The 24,625-nt window shown below is 47.8% G+C and overlaps 1 protein-coding gene across 3 annotated transcripts in view; it reads left to right on the top strand.

Moving 5' to 3' along the window:
- The first annotated feature begins 3,191 nt into the window (after positions 1 to 3,191).
- tcf7 (transcription factor 7) overlaps positions 3,192 to 24,625 on the top strand; it is a 61,111-nt gene continuing 39,677 nt past the window's right edge. For all 3 annotated transcript variants that reach the window (XM_061248225.1, XM_061248224.1, XM_061248223.1), the window contains exons 1-3: positions 3,192 to 3,633; positions 3,765 to 3,834; positions 4,755 to 4,861. In XM_061248225.1, the coding sequence (XP_061104209.1) occupies positions 3,436 to 3,633; positions 3,765 to 3,834; positions 4,755 to 4,861 (375 nt within the window). In that variant the 5' untranslated portion in view covers positions 3,192 to 3,435. The remainder of the gene's footprint in view (positions 3,634 to 3,764; positions 3,835 to 4,754; positions 4,862 to 24,625) is intronic.

Below are 24,625 nucleotides of genomic sequence, written 5' to 3'. Positions count from 1 at the left end.
TTAGCTCTAATAATTAAGGAATTAAATCAGTGGAAGGTACTAGGTTTCAATTAAGGATAACAATTCCTGTTGTTTCTCTGGAAAGAACTGAATAAAATCAGCCATTCCCTACACTCCCTTGTCAGTCTCTAAATAGAGCATGATAAGAACGTTGCTCCTGTCTTTAGTAACAAACACACGAAGAGAGGATGGATTTAAAAGATCAAAATTAAACAACAGTCATTCTGTGTGATGTGTGTCACTGGAAATGGTGACAGAAAAAGAATGTTCAACTGAGGTTCTTAAAATGACAGTTTTTATGGCTGTGTCTCTTCATATGAGAATAAAGACTTGATTCAATCATTGCAGTCAGCTGTACGTATATATTAAGAAGAGACAGAAATATTTGCACAACTACATTATTTCCAAACAGTCAATGTATTTGCCCCCTTTTTTTGTATTTGGCTTCTTTGAGCCATCCAGATGTTTGAAAACATGCACAACATCTAAAGCTACTATAAATAAGGATCTCAATACTATATAATTTGGATTTCTTCAAATTATAACCACGAGCATGTGGTTAATATCAACTGCATCTGGTATGGAAGTGCTTAAAAGCATATACTAAGGAAAAGTGTGTCCCTTTAAAACTACCAAAGCTTTAAAAAAGGACTATTTTGCTACTAGTACACAAATTGTTCAATACTAAAGAGAGACCAATAGATGTCAAAAAAAAAGTTTGTTTGGTTTTGTTTTTTATATATTCATTTATTTGCTTTGCTGTAGAGCTATAGGAACAATTTTTATAATAACCAAATAACCAAATAAGATTAAATTAATCTCACCGAAGCTCACAAGGTGTATTAGCGTATATTTTAACTGCACTACATGGATTTGTACCTGCTATTTGTGCGCAGTAGTTGCCGTCAGAGACACAATTCTACAGTGTTTGAATTCCCCTGTTAAACTATTGCCTGCAGGGACGCTACAAACGTTATACTTTTCTCTCTACAAGAATTGCCGCTGTTTGGCGGGGGCTGTTGATCTTTTTTTCCTTTCTTTCTCTTTTTTCTTGCTTCCTGTTCCTAAGGCAAAGCACAAAAGTAGAATTTAGTTAAACGTGACGTCACGACTGTAATTACCGAAAGCGATAAGCGGCGGAGACGAGAGGCGCGGTGAAAGAATGAGTCATGCACAGTCAAAATAGATAAGACAGCGGGGTCAGAAACAGGCGGAACGAATACAATACAACCCCCCCAAAAAAAGCACTCAAAACACGATCAAATCAACAAGGATCATTTCAGATCCACTGGCCACCGCATAGGAGATTAACGGCGAAGACACGGTGGACTAAAGCAAAAGCAAATGAACGAAAGTCATGCTGAAGTGATCCGTATCGGAAGGAAGACGGCCCCTCGTGAAAAACAGCTGTCTATATTTAATCAAGGCGAATAAACAAGGAGTTTAAACAACTCATTTATAATTTAGATTTGCATATATTAAACTGCACATTTTAATCTTTTTATTAATATGCATGGGTGATATTGCATAAATATGCAGGTTTATGCAAATAGCAGACACATTTTCTGTTTGTATTTAATTTTGTTTCTCAGCTGTGGTTCGTCATTTCCATTCACGGCAACAGATTAGACCAAACATTAAGTCACAGCAGGAAGGCATGGAACTATTTCTCAATTCAATCTCCAAAGACCAGGCTACTGTACTTTAATTAAAAATGCATAAATGTGCCGAAGAACAGCTACAACTGCTGTACTTGTTAGACAAGCAACAGTCTTTCAAACCTCTTTGATCCGCAGTGTTAAATGTATATCATTCTGCAAAGCAGCTGGTTTGTACACAACAATTTGTTTGTGAATCCATCACACAGTTTTTCTCCAAAATATTTTATTCCTTTTCAGATTTTTATTAAATTCCCATACTGACAGAATGGAAGATATTTTTTTCCATCTGAGTCCCTTTTGTTGCAGGTTTTTCTTTATTGATGAACATGCTACTTTATGGAGTTTTGTGAAGAGATTTCAAGGAGGGAGCCTCCTGCTCTATTAACTCCATTGCTGATAGTTCACTTTCCACTCATACAAACTGTTTTCAGTCCTGGGCTTTCTCTGTGAAAACGTATAGAGGTTTATGCCTTCGTTGTGCGCAAGGGGGGTTTCTGCATTTTAAACAAACCAATTTATAATATCTTCTTCCTTGCTTAAGATAAAATCTGAGTTTAGCATCGAGACAGAGAGAGTACATTTGAGTGCACACCTGAGTGTGTGTTGATAATTTGTTTATTGAATATCCAGATCTTTAATAGAATACGCATTTTTGGATGTGTGCTTTAACAACTAAACTGATTCAAGTAAAGATTTATATTTGACCTGTAGTCATTTGTCATTTATGCATAGCCTATTAGTAACACACATCAGAATTCAGCCCAAATTAAATAGGTTACGGATTATTCTGCGTGAGACTACCTGTTCTACACCCTATATGAATTCACTGAATGACCACCTTAAATTGGTTAAACCTCAACAATTCATTAGTTATTGGGCCGAAATAAAAATGTAATGCTTATAATATAATTTAAATAAAAATAATGTAATGCTCATAACATAATTTATATAAATGATAACATAGATTTACTGTGATCTAGTCTACCACAAAAGATCAAGGTGGTCTTGATGTTTGACAAAGGATCAGCAGCCAGTACTGGCCTCCAATGGCACTTGTTCATTGCAGAAATTAATATTCAGAAACGCTATACGCTATGTAAATTAAACACAGAAACGTGCAAATATAATATTCTGCCGTTTAAGAGCAAAAACTTCCAAAGGTCAACGGGAAAATTTATAATCGCATAACATTCACAACAGGTTTTTTCTTCAGTAATTTAAGTCCTAAATGAAATACCTCAAGCGACCACTAACGACAGAAAACGACACCAAATCCGATCAGTAATAATAATAATGTATGTTGTAACATAATACCATTACTGTTATTTCAGTTAATTGGCACCAAAAAAAGTTTAGTTATCTTGAACCTAGAGGCAGAATTAAAACAGCCATCCTCCAGCCAGCGATAAGTCATGAATATTGCAAAGCCTTCTCCTAAGAAGCAGTGTCTCTTTAAGAGCGGAAACCTTCGCTGGAACAATCGTACAACCCCCAACAAGTCATTGAATCTGTCAATCACCGGGCGGTGCTCTTTGATGTTGGAAGCTCTCGTCTTGTCTGGAGCTCAAATGCTCTATTTGTTGCCGCCGGGGTGCATTACTTTCAGCGTGTGGTGGGCACTTCATAGCATAACAACTTTTGTTTAGTTTCATACATTCGCCCTGTCTGAGAGTACCAATCGGACAGAACAATACGAAAAGTTTTGAACATTTCTGTCCTTTGACTGGGACAAAAAAAAAACAGCGTTTACTTCTAGTTTGTCGTTCTTAGCAAAATGCCTCAGCTTAATAGCGGCGGAGGGGATGATCTTGGAGCCAACGACGAAATGATTTCTTTCAAGGATGAAGGCGAGCAAGATGAAAAAATACAACAAGAGAACGCGTTCACTGAAAGGGATTTAGCTGACCTGAAGTCGTCTTTGGTGAATGAATCGGAGATTAATCAGAATCCAAACGCCGTTGCGGGTCCCGGGGTGAGCGATTGCCGTCCTCGCTGAACTGGTCTTCACGAGATGCGTCTTGTAAAAGTTTTGTTTGTCCATTATGGGTGTGTTGTTGCAATAACTTAAACAATGTTTTTCTCATTTCTTACGGGTTTTTACAGGCGGTCCGACGCGGTCATCAAGACGAACAGAGAGTTTACTCAGACAGACACAGAGATCACCTCGACGACGGTGAGCGAACTGTCCGTGCAGATGTTTTTGGCGAGTAGTCTAATCTAAACTAATTAAACGTTACTTACGACAGCAGACGCGAGATTAAAAACTGCGGGCGATGATGTTTCGTTGTTGTTGTCCCCCCTTCAAGCAACGATTTAGGGAATTCCAGAATCTTATTTTATTTACTCAAACTCACGGAAGGTGTAAACAACGCATTACATCGTCAGGTGTGTCTGCAAGCCACATGAAAGCTGGATCTGTAATTCGCCCATTTAATGTTTCTGTAAGTTCTGAGAGTAGTTGGGCTGTCCATGCGTGACACGATTGGTGAGTAATTCTGAAGTAATTGTGACCCTAATCGGTACCCTGGGATTTCATAACACGTCATACTCTTGAATTTGTTTAAGAAACAACATATTTTTGTGGCGAGCACATTTATCATAAAATTCCAGTTAAGAGTACATGCAGTGACAATGGAAGTCGAGGCAGATTTGTCCGCGAAGCTTGTCCTTTTGTTTTTAAAACATTTGTCCAGGCGTGAGGATGCTGTTCAGTTATTGTCAGACAATGCAGAGCGAAAACAAACACAACACAACAAAACCGCGAATGAATGATGGTGTATGATGGTGTATGCGTGTTCAAATAAACAGCGATACACGCGATGCAAAACAGGTTGGTAAACCTGTGTGAGCTTAATACGACACACAGCCCAGTTGTGGCATTTCCCTACTGACAAAGTTCCTGGCATATCGGAAATAATTGAGGAAGGTCACGGATCTTTGCTTTCTCCCTAGAGGTCAACAGTACGTTGGATTTCAGCGTAATAACGCCAGTCATTGTTGTTTACACAAGCGACAAAAAAAAAACACACACAGACAGAGAGACAAACAAACAAAAACAACCCTCATCATCGTTTCTGATTTCCTGTTTCTCAGTGTCAAAACACCACGATGGGGGAATGTACAAGACGACAGCATTTTCGGGATACCCGTTTCTGATGCTGCCCGACCCGTACCTGCCGAACGGATCCGTGTCTCCATCCGTAAGTCTATCTCCGCTGAACTATGTTCGCCAAACACGCTTTCACGAAACGTGCAACTACATTTTACATATGATCGCCCCTCTTGGTATTGAAAGGCATATTGGGCCTCCGTTTTTAGTGCGCCATGGAAGGACGTGAGATGTAGGCTATGCCAGTTTCATTTTATTATTTTTTTTTACAGACGACTGTCACAAGTACTGTTTACAGAGTAACAGAAGTTAGGATCACTCGCTCGTAAAAAAAAAAAAAAAAAAAACCCAGCATTGCAAAACAAATCTGCGAATCTGTTTTGCTCTGTGTACCCTATTCTATCACTATAGACTACTATAAATTATTTCGAAATAAAACGCAGTATGTGTATTGTCGGGGCCCGCGCATACTGAACGTGTTTCTTTGGTCTTGTAACACGCAGTTGCGAGCACCTCGCGCTGGCCTGCTGGTAGGTAAACAAACAGCTCCATTGGCGAGGCCATGTGATCCCAGTCTGTTCGCACTCAAAAGCCGGAGAAGGTGTAAGGCACTATGTTAATGACTATAGCACACTTCTGTCCATCTTTTCAACCTAGTCTCCTGGTCTCCAAGTGTCAACCTAACTTGAACTCCCTCAACACTGACGGTTAACTGTTTTCGGCTGATTTAGCTAAGGGAGGTGCTACCTACCATCGAGGTGACCCCAAAGTTAAAAAAAATAATAATTCTCCATCATTTTGTTTACAGTGAATTAATTTAGCTATTTCCGTAAGTACATAATGTACACGAGGCCTACCTCAGGACGTTTTTGTCATCTTCTGAGGGCCGAGTGTCACTGGAGTGGAAATGTTCAGTGTGTCGTTTTGTTGAAAATGACAACAGGCCTAGTAAAGCAGGTGTGCTGAATATTAAACGTGAGGCCCCTTGAACACCTTCGTTCATGGGACAGGGTTCTGTCACCTTGATTCAACCAAGAGGCACATATCTCCAAATGTGTGTCTGTGCCTGAAACTGAAACATGCATTTACATTTATTCATTTTTCAATAGGTTCATTTTAGTATTTTGTGGATACACCTAATTAAAAAACTGCACTGAAAGGTCAGATCTAAAAAAGTAAAATATTTTTAGTTACATGACACAGCACCAGGTAGCTGTGTGTACCTGTTGGTTTATTTTAGTTCCTTTGTTTGCTTTGTGCAGATAAGCGGGTGTGCTATATTTAACACGGTTTGCATTTGTGTAAGCTGTCAGGAATGTGGAACCAAATTAAATATATCAATTCATTATAATGCTATTTATTTAAAATCAAAGATTTGACATTCAGACGTTATGACCCGCACGTGTTGTCATGCTGAGGGAAGTTTATCCCGGATCAAGCGGCCCTCCTCATCGCGAGAAGTCCGGAGTGTTCTTACACGTACGCGTTTGAGAAAGGCCAGGTTTATTTACCAGCGGCTCTGACAGTGTGCAGGGATAAACAGCACTTTCCTCGCAGTCCGTCTCCGTGCCTTGGGTCGGCGTAATTAAAGAGCCCGGCCGCGGGAGCTCGGGAGACTGATTACAGCGTACGAGCGCGTGTTGGGGAAACAGAGCGGGGGATTGAGAGCTCATCCTGGGTCTAACTCCAGGCTTTACCCTGGAGAAGGTGAGCCTGGCACTCTCCCGCACCCTGTCGAGAGGAATGCTTTAAATGTTTTCTTTTGTTTTTTTTGTCTGAAGTCACATATCTTTCAAAGTCCTCAACAGAGGCTAATTACATCTTTCTCTGCTTGGAATTTGTGTCCTCAATGGAAGAGTATTTATTGTGTGTGTGTGTGTGTGTGTGTGTGCATGTGTGTGTGCATGTGTGTTTTTTTGTTTTTATTTCCAAAGTAAAGGGACTTGTTACTTAAAAAAAAATCATTTCTGCTGTCTTTGCAAAGAAGAATAACTCATAGCCGAAAATACTTTTGATACCACTTTATAATACTTGATGTTGCAATGAATCCGGGGTGGATGTTTGATGTGAGAATGAGAAGTTTGGGGCATGGCTGCTTTGTGAAGGTTGTGATAATACTAGCTGTTGGATAAGAAGATTATAACATACTGTTGGGAGGCGGGACGGGACGGGGGAAGGATTCTAAAACAATATTGTCATTAAAAGATTAAAATGTATTTTATTTGTTTCAATCAATAAACCCGTAGAAACTTCTCCAAGTAGAGTGTATTGCCAAGGCGTCCCCCCCCCCCCTGGTCACTTAGATTAAGTTTATTATTTCAGATTAGCTGCCAAACATAATCGGCGTGAAATCACAGAACCCTGTTAATCTGCCACAGAAGCGCTTCAACATCTCGGAGTGATAAGAAACTAAGCTCTTCGTCCAGGGATGCAGGCCGTGTCTGTCTGTCTGTCTGGGGGATACGGGCAGGGATCACTGTGTCTGTCTGTCTGTCTGGGGGATACGGGTGGGGATCACTGTCTTGTTTCAGAACGGGGAGGGGGGGAGGGGATTTGTCAAAATCCGAGAGAGACTCAAAAATCATTTTATTTGATGAACCATTGTGCTTGGGGAGTGGTGGCCCTTTTGATGGGAAGTTGTAATTCCGTGGATTACGAGGAGACGTTTGTTTAATTTGGGGATCAGGAGGAGACGCGGGGTTTGTTTGGGAAGGCCGGGGGAGTGGGTGTCGATCGGGGGAGCGGTGTGGATGTGGGATCTCGGCCTTGGGAACGTCGGTTTTCCCTGGTTTTCCCTGGTTTTCCCCCCGCTCCTCCGGGTCTCCGGGAGAGATCAGAGGGATGTTTGCGGCCGGCTGTGTGAGGAGCTCTAACTCTAATCAGAGAAGAACAAAGGCGCTGTGATGTGGAGTATGCGGTCCTCTAAGAGGAAGATGGGCATCGACTCATCCGTCAGAGAGCGAGGGAACGAGAGAGGGAGCGAGAGAGAGAGGGAGCGAGCGAGAGAGAGAGGGAGGGAACGAGAGAGGGAGCGAGAGAGAGAGGGAGGGAGCGAGAGAGGGAGCGAGAGAGAGAGGGAGCGAGAGAGAGAGGGAGGGAGCGAGAGAGGGAGGGAGAGAGAGAGGGAGGGAGGGAGGGAGAGGGAAGGAGAGAGAGAGAGAGAATGAGAGAGGGAGGGAGGAAGAGAGAGGGAGGGAGGGAGATAGAGAGAGAGGGAGGGAGGGAGGGAGGGAGAGAGAGAGGGAGAGGGAGAGAGACTGAGACTGAGAGAGTACAAGGAAAGACTTTAAAACCTCTCAAATTCAATTTCAAAATGCTTTATTGGTATATGACATATTTTGCAACACATATCGCCAAAGCATTATAAGCAATCATAATATTGATATCTCTCCAATGCACTTTTTTTTTTCTTTTTAAAGATATTTTTTAGGCCTTTTTCAGTTTATTGGACAGTATATAGTATAGAGAGACAGGAAGAATGGGTGCGAGAGAGAGGGGAAGACATGCGACAAATGTGGGACAGTCGGATTCGAACCGCCGACATCACGGCTCGTAATGAGCTCTACAGGCTGAGCCACATTATCATTTTTAAAGAAAATAAAAAAATTCTTCAAATGACCTTCAGATGCGCATTCCATCTAAAAAGAAAGCGTTTGCAAATAATTAAATTACATTACATTACATTACATTATTGGCATTTGGCAGACGCTCTTATCCAGAGCGACGTACAACAAAGTGCATACCCATAACCAGGGATAAGTTCGCTGAAAGACCCTAGAGGGAAGTACAATTTCAACTGCTACCTGCACAACAAAGATAAGGACATGGGCAATTTTTTTTTTTTTTTTTTTTTTTTTTGAACAAACAAACAAACAAAGAGCAAAAGTGACCAAAGTTAACTATCCAAACACTGCTTACCTAGCCAACTAAAAATACCGATACACAAAGCAAGTCACAGAAACAACAATTAAGGTTCACAGGGAGGTAGGGAGGGATGGGGAGAGGTGCTGCTTGAAGAAAAATAAAGTGGGTCAAACAGGGTCAAAGTTACCCTCGTTAGTGCGTCATGTTTGTATAGATATCTTATATTTACGTTCTTTGTGGTTGGCTCCTTCATAATGTGGAGTTGTGTAGTTAGTCTGAGGAATAAAGAAAATGGATGATTGTGTGATTTTGGCGCAGAGCGGTGATTCTGCGCGGGGGTGCTCCGTGTTTGGCTGCGGGGCGGTGTGGCGGCTGCCTCAGCTGTCAGGGAAGCGCTTCGAGTCCTTCTCCTCCGCCGCCGTCTCCACCTCTGGCTGTTTGTCTGAGTGAAAGCCTGCAGGCCTCCGATTACACAACGATCTTATCGCACTTTCGACCAGCGAGCGGAAAGCCACCTAGGCGCGTATTCCATGAAGTGGCGAGGTCGACTCCCACTGCCGTCAAGGCTCCGGGGCCTTCCCCGAGAAAGAGAAAAGGGGCCCGTCGTGCGAGAGCCTGTGGAGTCCCTGTAACGCCACGCGGACTCACAGGAGGAGCCTGCTCTTCAGTCTGGTCTCCACGGTTACCGCGCCCACTCCAACCCGAGGTCTCGTCATCACACGTTAACGGCTCGATGGCGGAGGTTCACATGTCAAAGTGGGTGAAAGAGGGTCAGAGTTTTTGACTTTGACAAAAGCGGCCAGTCCAAATGATGGGGCGAGAGCTGCGATTGCATTAGCTTTTGTGATTATTAATGAATTGCTCTTATTACTATGTAATTGCGATGTACTTACACAAGTTTGAATACCAACGTGTGTCTTATTTATTTTCAGTCGGCAGTCAGCAATCAGAAATCAGAAATCAGAAATCAGGCTTGTTCTTGTGATTGTGCTCAGTATTCTCATTCACACCCTGGGCAGGAAGAGAGCCCAAGAGAAGATGGTGGCTGATCATCGCTGTTTGTGTGAGAGAAGTGTGTTTCCTTTGCTGATAGCAGGGACTTTCACTGCCCTGTGTTATTATAATAATATATTAATAATTAATAATATTTATATAGTGCCTTTCTCAAACCCAAGGATAATATATTAATAATTAATAATATTTATATAGCGCCTTTCTCAAACCCAAGGACACTTTGAAATCAATTGTAAATCCTGGAGGAACTGTCTGTGCTGGAGGAGAAAGTACACTTTCCACATCCAACACGTCCATCCTGCAGAAGAGCACAGTGTGTTTAAACGTGTATCCTATTCTGTCTGTAAACAATGTTTGGCTGGGAGTTTCCTCTGTTGTTTGTGGATTTGTGTGGACCCGCTGTTTGTTTGTGTCTGTTCGGGGGGTAGTTCGTCATCCTTTGTCGAGGTTTGGAGCCGAATGTTTACAGGAGCCACTCCCAAAGTTCCAGAGAGAAGGAAGGTCTGGCTGAGCCCGCAGGCTCACTGCGGATATCGCTCACAGAGCGGTTGTTTGGCTGAGAGCGCGACACTGAACCCCCGGGATTCAGACGCTCGTACTCGAGACACGAGCTCGGCCTGTCGTTCCCGATGCGCGTCGTCGTCGTGAGGAGCTCCTAGTGAACCTAGTGAAAATCTGAAACATTTTCTCACGCGTATTTTCCATTTCATCAATAATTTCTTTCTCTGCATCTCTCAGGTTCTTGGTCTTTAACGGAGTCTGCCCCTTTCCCTCGATGGGGGACGTGTATTGCGTGTTCGCAGATCGCAGGGCCTTGTTGCGCATTGTGAGTGGTGTTGATCCCGTCTCTGTGCAAACGGAGGGGGTAACGGGAGCCTAACGGCTGAATCCGGGCGCACGAGCCGAGCGGAGGAGACTCCGGCTCCCGGCCGCTGACCGGCCCTGATAAGGAGGCTTTTCACACTTTGTGACTCGTGGATTTGGGAGCTGCTTGGGCTGTCGATGCGGGAGGGAGCGGTGAAATGAGGATGAGGATGGGGATGGAGATGGAGATGGGGATGGGGATGGAGAGCACACAGGATGGTTTTGGGAGCATGAGGATGGGGATGGAGATGGGGATGGGGATGGGGATGGAGAGCACACAGGATGGTTTTGGGAGGATGAGGATGGGGATGGGGATGGGGATGGAGATGGGGATGGGGATGGGGATGGGGATGGAGATGGGGATGGGGATGGGGATGAAGAGCACACAGGATGGTTTTGGGAGCATGAGGATGGAGATGGGGATGGAGAGCACACAGGATGGTTTTGGGAGGATGAGGATGGGGATGGGGATGGGGATGAGGATGAGGATGAGGATGGGGATGGTGAGCACACAGGATGGTTTTGGGAGGATGAGGATGAGGATGGGGATGAGGATGGGGATGAGGATGAGGATGAGGATGGGGATGGAGAGCACACAGGATGGTTTTGGGAGGATGAGGATGAGGATGAGGATGGGGATGGAGAGCACACAGGATGGTTTTGGGAGCATGAGGATGAGGATGAGGATGGGGATGGAGAGCACACAGGATGGTTTTGGGAGCATCAGCAGGTTGAGGGGTAAGGAGAGTTAATTGAGCGATCAGGAGAACGTAGGATGGTTCTCGGAACATCTACTGGTTGATGCAGGCCAAAAAAGTGTGGAAAGGTCAGTGTTGTGGTTCAGTTTGTGCCTCTTTGTGCCAAGGCTTAGATGGATCAACAGACTTCATGAGGGGAAGTGTGTGTGTGTGTCTGTACCTGTGTGTCTCTCTGTGTGTGCATGTCTGTACCTGTGTGTCTGTCTGTGTGTGCATGTCTGTACCTGTGTGTCTGTCTGTGTGTGCATGTCTGTACCTGTGTGTCTGTGTCTGTCTGTGTGCATGCGTGTGCTTCTGTGTGCATGCGTGCCTGTGTGTGTGTCTGTGTGCATGCATGTTCGTTTGTGGGTTTGTATGGAGAAAGCCTGTGTTGCAATCAAACTTTTTTTTTCATACATTTACTACCCTCCAATGTGGCTGTACACTTCCAATGGCATCCTGTTTGTTTCCTGAAGTCAACGTGTGCAGTCTCCCCGTCTGCTGTTCATGTGCTTCACCTGTCATCCGGGCAGAAGCACTCTACCTGTGATCCAGGCAGATCCTGGTAGGGTGGCTGGTATCAAACAGGAGCCTCTGGATGACAGCAGATACACAAACACATGAGACACACACAACACACACACCTGACCCAGCAGACACACACACACACACGTGACCCAGCAGACACACACACGTGGTCTTAGCTGCAGCGTTCAAGCAGGGACAGCAGGAAATGACAGAGTGTGAATCTGAATGCAGGCGATAAGGGTCCCTCATCCCCGGCCCTTTGAAGTGGAGGGCTGCCATTCTAAACGGACGTAGAAACGCCAAAAAAGGAAAAAAAAACATACACACGCACATACATGCACACACGCACACACGCACACAGACTCTGTCATGCTCTCACACTCACACACACACACACACAAACACAACCACACACACGCTCTCACACACTCTCACTCTCTCTCTCTCACACACACTCACACACACTCACTCTCTCTCTCTCACACACACACACAAGACAACCACGCACACGCTCTCACACACTCTCACTCTCTCTCTCTCACACACACACACGCATACACACACTCTCTCTCTCACACACACACACACACACACCCATATCAGACCTGTTGAATCTCCCATCTTCAGACATTTACAGCGTGTGTGTGTTTTTCCGGCGTGTGGAGCAGGAAACGGGCGGCTGGGCGTCCCACACGTCGCTGACGGTTGGAGAGGCGGCTTTGCGCTCTCATCCCTCTGAAAAGCAGACAAACGCCGGCATCTGTTGGGCCGTTTATGGGCTCTTAAAACCTGGGAAGGGCACGGCAAACAGGTTTAACAGCAGAGCCGCGTTTACGAGGCCGCCACGTCCCACGCACGTTTCAGCCCGGCACCCCGTTCCTCAAGCGCACTTTCGGAATTACCCGCGCCTTCCTGCTTCCAGGGACGCCACGCCGACCCCCCCGGGTTGGGATCCGGGACGGTCGCAGGGAGTCCCGTGCCGGTTTCGGTCCGTCCCAGCGATCCGTTCTTCGAGTGCACTTTCGGAATGAGCAGAGGCTCCCCTCAGGAGCCGGCGCGTAGGTGACGGCGTTTCGGGTTCGGGACACGGGGGTTTGGGGAGGGGGCGGGCGTTGGGGGGTACCTCTGTGACTTACTGACTGCTCCACGCGCCGCGTGTAACGAGGGCACTGGAGCTCCAGCTCGCCCCCACGGATGTGCGCTTCTCACACTCCAGTTAATCAGCTACAGGAAGGTGCCTCGGCGCGATTTAAAAAAGCCTATTTCCTTCCAAGTGCTGCTATGCAAATAAGGACCTGGCCGGGCGTGCTTGTTAAGGTGCACTTTGTGGTACGTCGCTCTGGATAAGAGCGTCTTCCAAAGGCCAATAATGTAACGTAATCTTCACAGACACAGGCTATATGAGGCATAGCTTCCATCTGTCATTGAAATGAATCAGAGTGTACGTGGGGTGGGGTGTGGGGGGGGGATGCTTGGGTTATTAATGTGGCCCCGTTTGCGTTTCGATTCTGAACTCTGGTACTGTACTTCCTGAGCCCCAGACGGCAGTTTGACGCGGCGACTGCTCTTTAAATGAATCACTACTGTGCACACTAGCGCTAGCGGTAGCATTGGCTTAGCATTAGCGTTGGCGTAGCGCCTGCGCTTTAAAATGAATCACGGCATGCTACTGCACATGCTAACGTTAGCATTAGGTTAGCGCCTGCGCTTTAAAATGAATCACGCCATGCTACTGTGCATGCTAATGTTAGTGTAGCATGGTTAGCTCAGCTAGTTCGCTACTAAGCATGGATGGTGCAGTGAAAAGCGAAGGCTGGTAGCAGGTTATCGCGACAACACTCCCCGATGACGTAACCCTCAAATTCAAAAGAACATTGTTGCCCTTGGCTAAAGGCGAGTTTGTCTTTAGCTGACTGGTAACGCGTTCGTTCAACAAATATTTGGACAAGTGAGAGGCCGGGGTTCAAATCCCACCTCGGACTCAGGCAATTTCTCACCTGTTACATTAGCAATAGCGTTAGCTTAGCGCCTGCTCTTTAAATGAATCACGGCATGCTACTGCATGTGCTAACGTTAGCATTAGGTTAGCGCCTGCGCTTTAAAATGAATCACGGCATGCTACTGTGCATGCTAATGTTAGCAATAGCGTTAGCTTAGCGCCTGCTCTTTAAATGAATCACGGCATGCTACTGCATGTGCTAACCTTAGCATTAGGTTAGCGCCTGCGCTTTAAAATGAATCACGGCATGCTACTGCATGTGCTAATGTTAGCGTTAGCTTAGCGCCTGCTCTTTAAATCAATCACGGCACACTATTGCACGTGCGCTAGCATTAGAGAAAGTACTGCACGTGCGCTAGCATTAGAGAAAGTACTGCACGTGCGCTAGCATTAGAGAAAGTACTGCACGTGCGCTAGCATTAGAGAAAGTACTGCACGTGCGCTAGCATTAGAGAAAGTACTGCACGTGCGCTAGCATTAGAGAAAGTACTGCACGTGCGCTAGCATTAGAGAAAGTACTGTACGTGCGCTAGCATTAGAGAAAGTACTGCACGTGCGCTAGCATTAGAGAAAGTACTGCACGTGCGCTAGCATTAGAGAAAGTACTGCACGTGCGCTAGCATTAGAGAAAGTCCCTTCACCTGGTGGCCCATATGCCTCCAAAAAGTCAAATGCCTGGACTGGGGGGTTCATCGTATTACATTACATTACATTATTGGCTCTCTTATCCAGAGCGACGTACAGTTGATTAGACGGGAAACAATCCTCCCCTGGAGCAATGCAGGGTTAAGGGCCTTGCTCAAGGGCCCAACGGCTGTGCGGATCTTATTGTGGCTACACCGTGATTAGAACCACCGACCTTGCGTGTCCCAGTCATTTACCTTAACCACTACGCTACAGGCCGCCCCTGTATTCTTATTCTGTATTGATTTTAGCTGTAATTTCATTTATTTTTGTGCTCGATTGTAGTTTTGCTTTTTCTACGCTTTTATGAGTATTGTCTAAAAAAAATAACTGGTAGAACCACTTTTACGGCCACCTCTCTCTTGTACAAGAGATTTTAATCTCAACGGGACCAACTCGGTAAAAATAAAGGTAAAATGATGAATGAAATGCACATCCATAACAGCAGTTGATGAAATGGCTTGAAATGGTGGATGTGCCGGTTGGGGGTATTAATCGGCCGTGAGTGAGGGGTGAGTGAGGGGTGAGTGAGGGGTGAGTGAGGGGTGAGTGAGGGGGTGAGTGAGGGGGTGAGTGAGGGCTGAGTGAGGGGTGAGTGAGGGCTGAGTGAGGGGGTGAGTGAGGGGTGAGTGAGGGGGTGAGTGAGGGGTGAGTGAGGGGGTGAGTGAGGGGGTGAGTGAGGGGGTGAGTGAGGGGTGAGTGAGGGGTGAGTGAGGGGTGAGTGAGGGGGTGAGTGACGGGTGAGTGTGGGCTGAGTGAGGGGTGAGTGAGGGGGTGAGTGAGGGGGTGAGTGAGGGCTGAGTGAGGGGTGAGTGAGGGCTGAGTGAGGGGTGAGTGAGGGGTGAGTGAGGGGTGAGTGAGGGGTGAGTGAGGGGTGAGTGAGGGGGTGAGTGAGGGGTGAGTGAGGGTTTGAGTGAGGGCTGAGTGAGGGGTGAGTGAGGGGTGAGTGAGGGCTGAGTGAGGGGGTGAGTGAGGGGTGAGTGTGGGCTGAGTGAGGGGTGAGTGAGGGTTTGAGTGTGGGCTGAGTGAGGGGTGAGTGAGGGGTGAGTGAGGGGTGTTTCTGTGCCCTTCCCCGGCCACCGTCTGCAGTGCAGATGCAGCCCGTTCGCAGGCGCAGGGGATTATGGGTAGAGTAACGGCACAGGGGATTATGGGTAGAGTAACGGCACAGGGGATTATGGGTAGAGTAACGGCACAGGGGATTATGGGTAGAGTAACGGCGCAGGGGATTATGGGTAGAGTAACGGCACAGGGGATTATGGGTAGAGTAACGGCGCAGGGGATTATGGGTAGAGTAACGGCACAGGGGATTATGGGTAGAGTAACGGCGCAGGGGATTATGGGTAGAGTAACGGCACAGGGGATTATGGGTAGAGTAACGGCGCAGGGGATTATGGGTAGAGTAACGGCACAGGGGATTATGGGTAGAGTAACGGCGCAGGGGATTATGGGTAGAGTAACGGCATGCGACACCACGGGGGGGGGGCTCGTCCTAGGTGTGACTTCCACCCCCACTCAACCCCCCCCCCAGTGTCAGGGAGACTGTGCCGTTAGGTAGGCTTATTTGCGGATGTCCTGCTTCCAAAATGAGCCCCAGGCTCAGTGTTTGGTGAAGGGTGAAAGGGGAGCCAGGCGTTTCAAAGCTCTACGCTTGGAACTGATTTTTTTTTTTCAAGGACTAAATGAGCTCCAAATGTTAAATAAAAAAAATGTGTAAAAAAATATATTTTGAAGCACACTAACTTATCCCAGTTAGTAATCATTCTTCCAGTGAGCACATAACTCTGAAAGATAAGAGCAGAGAGCTAGCATGTCCGTCTCCACTGTGGGCCTGTTCCGCTCCGGAGCGGTGTCTTGTCACGTCTCGACGGGGAGCGCAGACGTTCTGTGCGCGACTCGCGTCCGTCCCAGCATCCTCTGCGGCCTGACGGAGCTCTTTACGGCCCGTTTGCTCTGGCGCTGCGTCCGGGACCTGGGCTACGCGTTCACCGTGTGCGCTTCAGAGCGGGCGGGGCGCTTTCATCTCTCCGGGTTTCTGCTGCAGCTGGGCCGGCTAGGTGCAGCTTCTCTGTTGTGCGGGGAGCGGGGCCCTTATTTTCCTGCTTTAGTAATTACTGTCATTTCAGAGTTAGCCTTCGGCGATCCCCGATGCCCTTCTGCACATTAGCCCCGGTCACCTTTGATTCCCCCCCCCCCCACCCCCCCCCACCCCCCCCACCCCCAGACTAAATGCCCCCCTCGAGTCCTCGGCAGACTTCAAAGACTTGCAAATCTAAAATATATCTGTAATTTTTATTCTGTCGTCTGTAAAAAGCAGACCTGCAGATGAGTGAGTCTGAGCGGGAACTGGCTGGGGAGGCCGTGACCGCGTGGACCTGACCGTGTCGACCTGACCGTGTCGACCTGACCGTGTGGACCGCGCGCGGTCCTGCCTCGCACGCGGTCCCGTTTCAGCGACGCGGCGTTCGGTGTGACGTCTCCCAGTCCCGCGCGCCCTTCTCCCGTCTGCGCGGTCTCTGTGAAAGGCGTGACCGGTGAGATTCGGTTGGAGGGAAGGCGGGCTTCACGGTACAGCCTGATCTCAGGCGCTGGGGTGTAACGCGTCTCCTGCCCTACGTTATCCGACAAAAAGCAGTCGCATTTTAGCTCTGCACTTCAGGAGATGACGAAGACGTCATACAACATTGATCAGTAGCCTCCTGGGTTGAATTCTGTCTTGGGTGTATCTGTAATAAATAAATGTGTAATAATTACATTGATGTTGACACAGTGAAACTGTGCTTCCCTATCGTGTGTACTTTAGGGTAAATGGCATCGCTGGAGTTTTAGCACACTGTGGTTTGTACCTACCTTCTGCTCCTCAGTGAAAGCTGGGTCTCGATGTCTGTACTGCACCAGGGATTTTCAATCTGACCCAGAAATGGGCCGGTGTGGGAGCAAGCTTTTGTGCCAACCGAGCAGGAGCACACCTGATTCTACTGATCAACCATTAGAGTCTTTTTAAAGGACCTTGACCAGTAGAGTCAGGCCTGCACCTGTCACCAGCCCTTTCTGGGAGAGATTGATTATCCCTGTACTAAACCCCCAGATCCCGGCAGTATGTACTAAACCCGCAGATCCCGGCAGTATGTACTAAACCCCCAGATCCCGGCAGTATGTACTAAACCCGCAGATCCCGGCAGTATGTACTAAACCCCCAGATCCCGGCAGTATGTACTAAACCCCCAGATCCCGGCAGTATATACTAAACCCGCAGATCCCGGCAGTATATACTAAACCCCCAGATCCCGGCAGTATATACTAAACCCGCAGATCCCGGCAGTATATACTAAACCCGCAGATCCCGGCAGTATATACTAAACCCCCAGATCCCGGCAGTATATACTAAACCCGCAGATCCCGGCAGTATATACTAAACCCGCAGATCCCGGCAGTATATACTAAACCCGCAGATCCTGGCAGTATATACTAAACCCCCAGATCCCGGCAGTATATACTAAACCCGCAGATCCCGGCAGTATATACTAAACCCCCAGATCCCGGCAGTATGTACTAAACCCGCAGATCCTGGCAGTATATACTAAACCCGCAGATTCCGGCAGTATATACTAAACCCGCAGATCCCGGCAGTATATACTAAACCCGCAGATCCCGGCAGTATATACTAACCCCCCCAGATCCTGGCAGTATGTACTAAACTCACAGATCCTGGCAGTATGTACTAAACCCCCAGATCCTGGCAGTATGTACTAAACCCCCAGATCCTGGCAGTATGTACTAACCCCCAGATCCTGGCAGTATATACTAACCCCCCCAGATCCTGGCAGTATGTACTAAACTCACAGATCCTGGCAGTATGTACTAAACTCACAGATCCTGGCAGTATGTACTAACCCCCCCAGATCCTGGCAGTATGTACTAACCCCCAGATCCTGGCAGTATGTACTAACCCCCCCAGATCCTGGCAGTATGTACTAAACTCACAGATCCCGGCAGTATGTACTAACCCCCAGATCTCGGGCCTGGTGCGTCGGGGCCTGGCCCAGCTGGGCTGCAGCCCTGGGCGGGTGGGTCGGGCTGGGGGGGCTGCAGGGAGAGTAGATGGGTCTCAGATGCGGAGGGATTAGGCCTGCTGTGGTCACACCCACGTGTTCCTGCCCTCTGCGGCCGGGCTCGGCTCCACCCGGTCTGGGGAGTGCTGGGGGGGGGCGGGGGGCCCTGGGGGAGGAGGGCGGGTCTGACCCTGCTGGAGAGGAAGTTGAGCCCGGAGCGCTCTCGCTGTGTGACAGGCCTCCACACGTCCCTCTGCCCGTCCCGCTTCCCAGAACAGACCTCTCTTTAACGGAGCGAGGCCGACGTTAAACATCACACTTTGAGGCCGTGCCGGTCCTGGAAGTGTTTTTATTTGGGGCTGGTGTTCGATGTGTGAGCTGCGTTTCGGGGCAGGGCAGGGCAGGGGAGTCTTTATTGGGGCTGGTGTTCGATGTGTGAGCGGCGTTTCGGGCAGGGCAGGGCAGGGGAGTCTTTATTGGGGCTGGTGTTCGATGTGTGAGCGGCGTTTCGGGCAGGGCAGGGCAGGGGAGTCTTTATTGGGGCTGGTGTTCGATGTGTGAGCGGCGTTTCGGGCAGGGCAGGGGAGTCTGGGAGACTGAGTTCACGTGTGCCGCGTACGCTGAGTGCACTGCTCCCAGTCGCAGACCCTCCGCGTTTCCCTCTTTCGGTCCGTGTGATCCGTCGGACAGCCAAAGTTACGCTTTTGTTGTTCGGTTTTTTTTTCGAGGTGGGTTTTAGTTCTGGAATCGGAATTTTCTTTTTTTCCCGCCCGCGGATGAGAGAAGTGTACGCTGGGAGTTTTGAGAAGTGGTTGGGCGAGTCTGGGGGGAACTGGGGCTCTCTATTCCCACATGAACCAAGTATGTTTGCTGTGCTCTCAGGGAAGCTCAGATTGTTTTCCCTGCTTAGAAATAAATTCATTTGTTTATTTTTCCATCTTTGCCTCCTGAGGGGAATTCAGTCCGTTTTTATAGAACCATTAAAATTAGTCTTAATCTGTTTTTTTTTTTGTTTGTTTAAAAAAAAAAAATGCAACTTGATATTCAATCTCAGTATTCCGCTGGAACGTCCAGTCAATAACAATTTCCATTGAAATATGTATTAATAACATTTGCTACAAGCAGAAGACGGCCATCTTTGTGGTGTTCAGTGAGTTGTGCTGTATATCTTTGGATTGTGTTTTTTATATTCATTTCAGGCCTTGAAGCTTTGTTCCTGAGCTTCATAAAACCAGAGCCTTATGTGCTGTTCACTTCCCTTAAACCTTCTCTCATCCTTGAAATGGGCAATGATGCGTTTCCTGTAACGATGCGTTTCCTGTAACGATGCGTTTCCTGTAACGATGCGTTTCCTGTAACGAAAATGGCGGCAAACTCTGTGAAATAATAGAAGCAGGTGTGGTTGTGGGCGGAAGGCATACAAGTCGAGCTTCTTAACGAGATTCCTCTCAGGGAAACTAGCCAAGCCCAGATAAATCTCTCTCTTCCCAGATGTAGCTTTCCGACGGCGCGTTTTGTGGAAGACGCTCCCTTGGCTCGCTCCTGTAAAGTCCAGCTTTCGTCCTTCCCGCTGGAGTCCGTGCGGCAGGTGCGGTTGTTCCCTCGGTTCGTCTTGGCAACAGGGACTGTTGGCCATCGTAGCTCCTGTGCTCATTTGTCTTCAGGAAGATGTTAAAGCAATTTGCCTCTGTGGAAATGGCACACACTAAAAAAAAAAATCCACTGGTTTTGAAAGGAGGCATCCCGGTTCTTTACCAAACCGCTGGTTCCCTTTCAGATGTTATGGAATGTGGTTTCCAGTGTGGTTTTGTTCCCCTATGATCGCCCAGAGCCAACTGGAACCCATTTCGGCTCTAAAAATAGAGGTTCACTTATGGGATTGAGAACAAGGTCTTTGTAGATATCAAACGATCAGGGGGGGGACGTGAGTTTGGGTAAAGGAAAGAGGGAAAGAAAAAACTTCAGAAAATGACATAAAGTTGTGAGCGGTTCGCATGAAAGTCGCGCACGTCCGTTTCGTTCCCGTCAGATGGGAAGTTGATTTTGGACAGGCGAGCTGGAACGAAGGGTTTTTTTGGATGTGCAGGGGGCACGTCGACGTACCACACCCAAACCCCCCCCCCCCCCACCACCCCCAGTTCTGCCTGAGCTTGTCTGATGTTGTTCCCGTAGTAGAGGGCGTTCTCAGCCATTGCACCCTGTTCTGGAGAAACCCGGGGGTTTTCAAGACCTGGCTTGATACGGTGCTAGATAATATTTTGCTTTTAGGCAAAGTAAGCAGTCGTTACACTTTAGTGGTGGGGGAAGGCTTTGCTGGGCTGTTCTCGCCATTATGTTGTGCCGTGTTATTTTCTGCTATATAATAGTGGCAAGCGCATATCCAAAGTATTCACTGCAGGTGCTAGTTAAAAAAAAAAAACTGAGGAAAATAACTTTTCTGTCAAGGCAATTACGACTGACCGTGAAGTCACGTTTCCGAGAAGCGTGGCCTGAAAGCCGGTTGGGTCCACAGACGCAGGGGCCTTGTCCTCAAATCGGTTTCAGGCACTCCTGCTATGTAATTATGTGTAGTACTTCATGCTGGTCTTCACCATAATGACCCAGCGCTGCCCACCATAATGACCCAGCGCTGCCCTTTGAAGTAAAACGGAATCCCTCGCTAATTTCTGTGAGTGTGTACAAAGGGACGAGCAGGATCCCAACGTTCTTCAGGGTCTTTACCTGTCTTACAGGTATGCTGCAGGTACGCTTTACCTGTCTTACATTTAAACATTGTTTTCTGTGAGTCAGGACTGCCATTCTGTAGTATTTCTGTTCAAGTTGAGAGGCTCGTATGTGTTAGGTGAATTAATACTGTCGTAAGGTAAGAGCTGACACACACATGCGAACTGATGCATGCACACATACTCACACACACACACACACTCCCACACACACACATACTCACACACACACACACACACATACACACACACACAAACTGATGCATGCACACATACTCACACACACACTCCCACACACGCACATGCCAACTGATACATGCACACATACTGTCACGCACACACACACACACATACACACACACACAAACTGATGCATGCACATATACTCACACACACACTCCCACACACACACATGCCAACTGATACATGCACACATATGCACACATACTCTCACACGCGCACACACACACACACACACACATACACACACACACACACAAACTGATGCATGCACACATACTCACACACACACTCCCACACACATACATGCGAACTGATGCATGCACACATACTCTCACACGCACACACACACACACATACACACACACACAAACTGATGCATGCACATATACTCACACACACACTCCCACACACACACATGCCAACTGATACATGCACACATACTCTCACACGCGCACACACACACACACACAAACTGATACATGCACACATACTCTCACGCACACACACACACACATACACACACACACAAACTGATGCATGCACACACACTCACCCCCCCCCCCTGTAATCTCGCTGCCTGGGTGAAATAAGGTGTGCTCACAGTAGCACTTGATAATCAGAGACCGATTAACAACAAGCCGTGTTATTGTTTTGTCTGGAGGGCATACCCTCCGGTAGCTTACACATAAAGTTCATGTGTGGGTCAGGCTACCATGTAGCCTGGAGGCCATGCATTTCAAACGCCACCTCACCTCATCTGTCATGCAGAGATATTATGGCTTCTCTGCCATTGGAGACAAAATAATAACAAGGAGGAAGTCGCCTGCAAGGTATGCAAGCATCAACAGCCCGACTAACCCCCTGGGTAACCCTGTGCTCCCCTCCTGTGCACATCGGTCAGTTCACTTCAGTTTGGGTACGCCATGTCATTGTTGGGTATTATTGATGCACTCGTGCATTATAATGTAATAATGCATGCAATGTAATAAAACTTTGGTTTGAAAGAAACGCACACACACGCACACGCACACGCATACGCACACGCACACACACCCTTGCACAAAACCACACGTGCTTGTGCCCTTCAACATAATCACACACACAGGAACTGGTCACACAAGCAAACAAGGTGATATAGTATCGTGCAGATCTCATACCCGAGAGAGAGAGAGAAAGAAAGAGAGAGAGAGACAGACAGACAGACAGACAGAGAGAGACAGAGCCAGAGAGAGACAGAGAGACGGAGACAGAGAGACGGAGACAGAGATACGGAGACAGAGAGAGAGAGAGAGAGAGAGAGAGAGAGAGAGAGAGAGAGAGAGAGAGAGAGAGAGGGAAAGACAGAGCCAGAGAGAGAGACAGACAGACAGAGAGACAGACAGACAGACAGACAGACAGACAGAGAGACAGACAGACAGAGAGAGACAGACAGAGAGAGAGAGAGTGAGACAGAGAGAGCAGTAACTCGTACCTGTGTCGGGCGTTATCTGATTTGTGGCGGGGGGAAGTAAACACCCTGAGGCTGGAGGCTCTGCAGCCGGAAGGGAGGCGGCTGTAAACAATGCAGCTGAAGCACTGAACCACGCGCACCTGGCAACCACCAGCAACATCATCACACACTCACACACACCCTGTACTCACACACACACTCACACACAGCACTCACACACACTCTGTACTCACACACACCCTGTACTCACACACACACTCACACACAGCACTCACACATACCCTGTACTCACACACAGCACTCACACACACACTCTGTACTCACACACACAGCACTCACACACACCCTGTACTCACACACAGCACTCACACACACTCTGTACTCACACACAGCACTCACACACACCCTGTACTCACACACAGCACTCACACACACCCTGTACTCACACACACCCTGTACTCACACACAGCACTCACACACACTCTGTACTCACACACACACACTCACACACACCCTGTACTCACACACACTCTGTACTCACACACAGCACTCACACACACCCTGTACTCACACACACTCTGTACTCACACACAGCACTCACACACACTCTGTACTCACACACACACTCACACCCTGTACTCACACACACCCTGTACTCACACACAGCACTCACACACACTCTGTACTCACACACAGCACTCACACACACACTCTGTACTCACACACAGCACTCACACACACCCTGTACTCACACACAGCACTCACACACACTCTGTACTCACACACAGCACTCACACACACTCTGTACTCACACACAGCACTCACACACACCCTGTACTCACACACAGCACTCACACACACCCTGTACTCACACACAGCACTCACACACACCCTGTACTCACACACAGCACTCACACACACTCTGTACTCACACACACCCTGTACTCACACACACACTCACACACACCCTGTACTCACACACAGCACTCACACACACTCTGTACTCACACCCTGCACACACACACACTCTGTACTCACACACAGCACTCACACACACTCTGTACTCACACACAGCACTCACACATACCCTGTACTCACACACAGCACTCACACACACTCTGTACTCACACACAGCACTCACACACACCCTGTACTCACACACAGCACTCACACACACTCTGTACTCACACACAGCACTCACACACACCCTGTACTCACACCCAGCACTCACACACACTCTGTACTCACACACACTCTGTACTCACACACACCCTGTACTCACACACACTCTGTACTCACACACACTCACACACACCCTGTACTCACACACACAGCACTCACACACACCTTGTACTCACACACACTCACACACACCCTGTACTCACACACACAGCACTCACACACACCCTGCACACACACACACTCTGTACTCACACACACCCTGCACTCACACACACTCTGTACTCACACACACAGCACTCACACACACCCTGCACTCACACACACTCTGTACTCACACACACACTCTGTACTCACACACACCCTGCACTCACACACACCTTGTACTCACACACACTCACACACACCCTGTACTCACACACACAGCACTCACACACACCTTGTACTCACACACACTCACACACACCCTGTACTCACACACACTCTGTACTCACACACACACTCTGTACTCACACACA

Source organism: Conger conger, chromosome 7 (assembly GCF_963514075.1).
Source record: "Conger conger chromosome 7, fConCon1.1, whole genome shotgun sequence".
In the NCBI taxonomy this organism is placed as follows: domain Eukaryota; kingdom Metazoa; phylum Chordata; class Actinopteri; order Anguilliformes; family Congridae; genus Conger; species Conger conger.
Note: the sequence above shows the minus strand (reverse complement) of the source record. Positions and strands in the feature narration are given on the sequence as shown.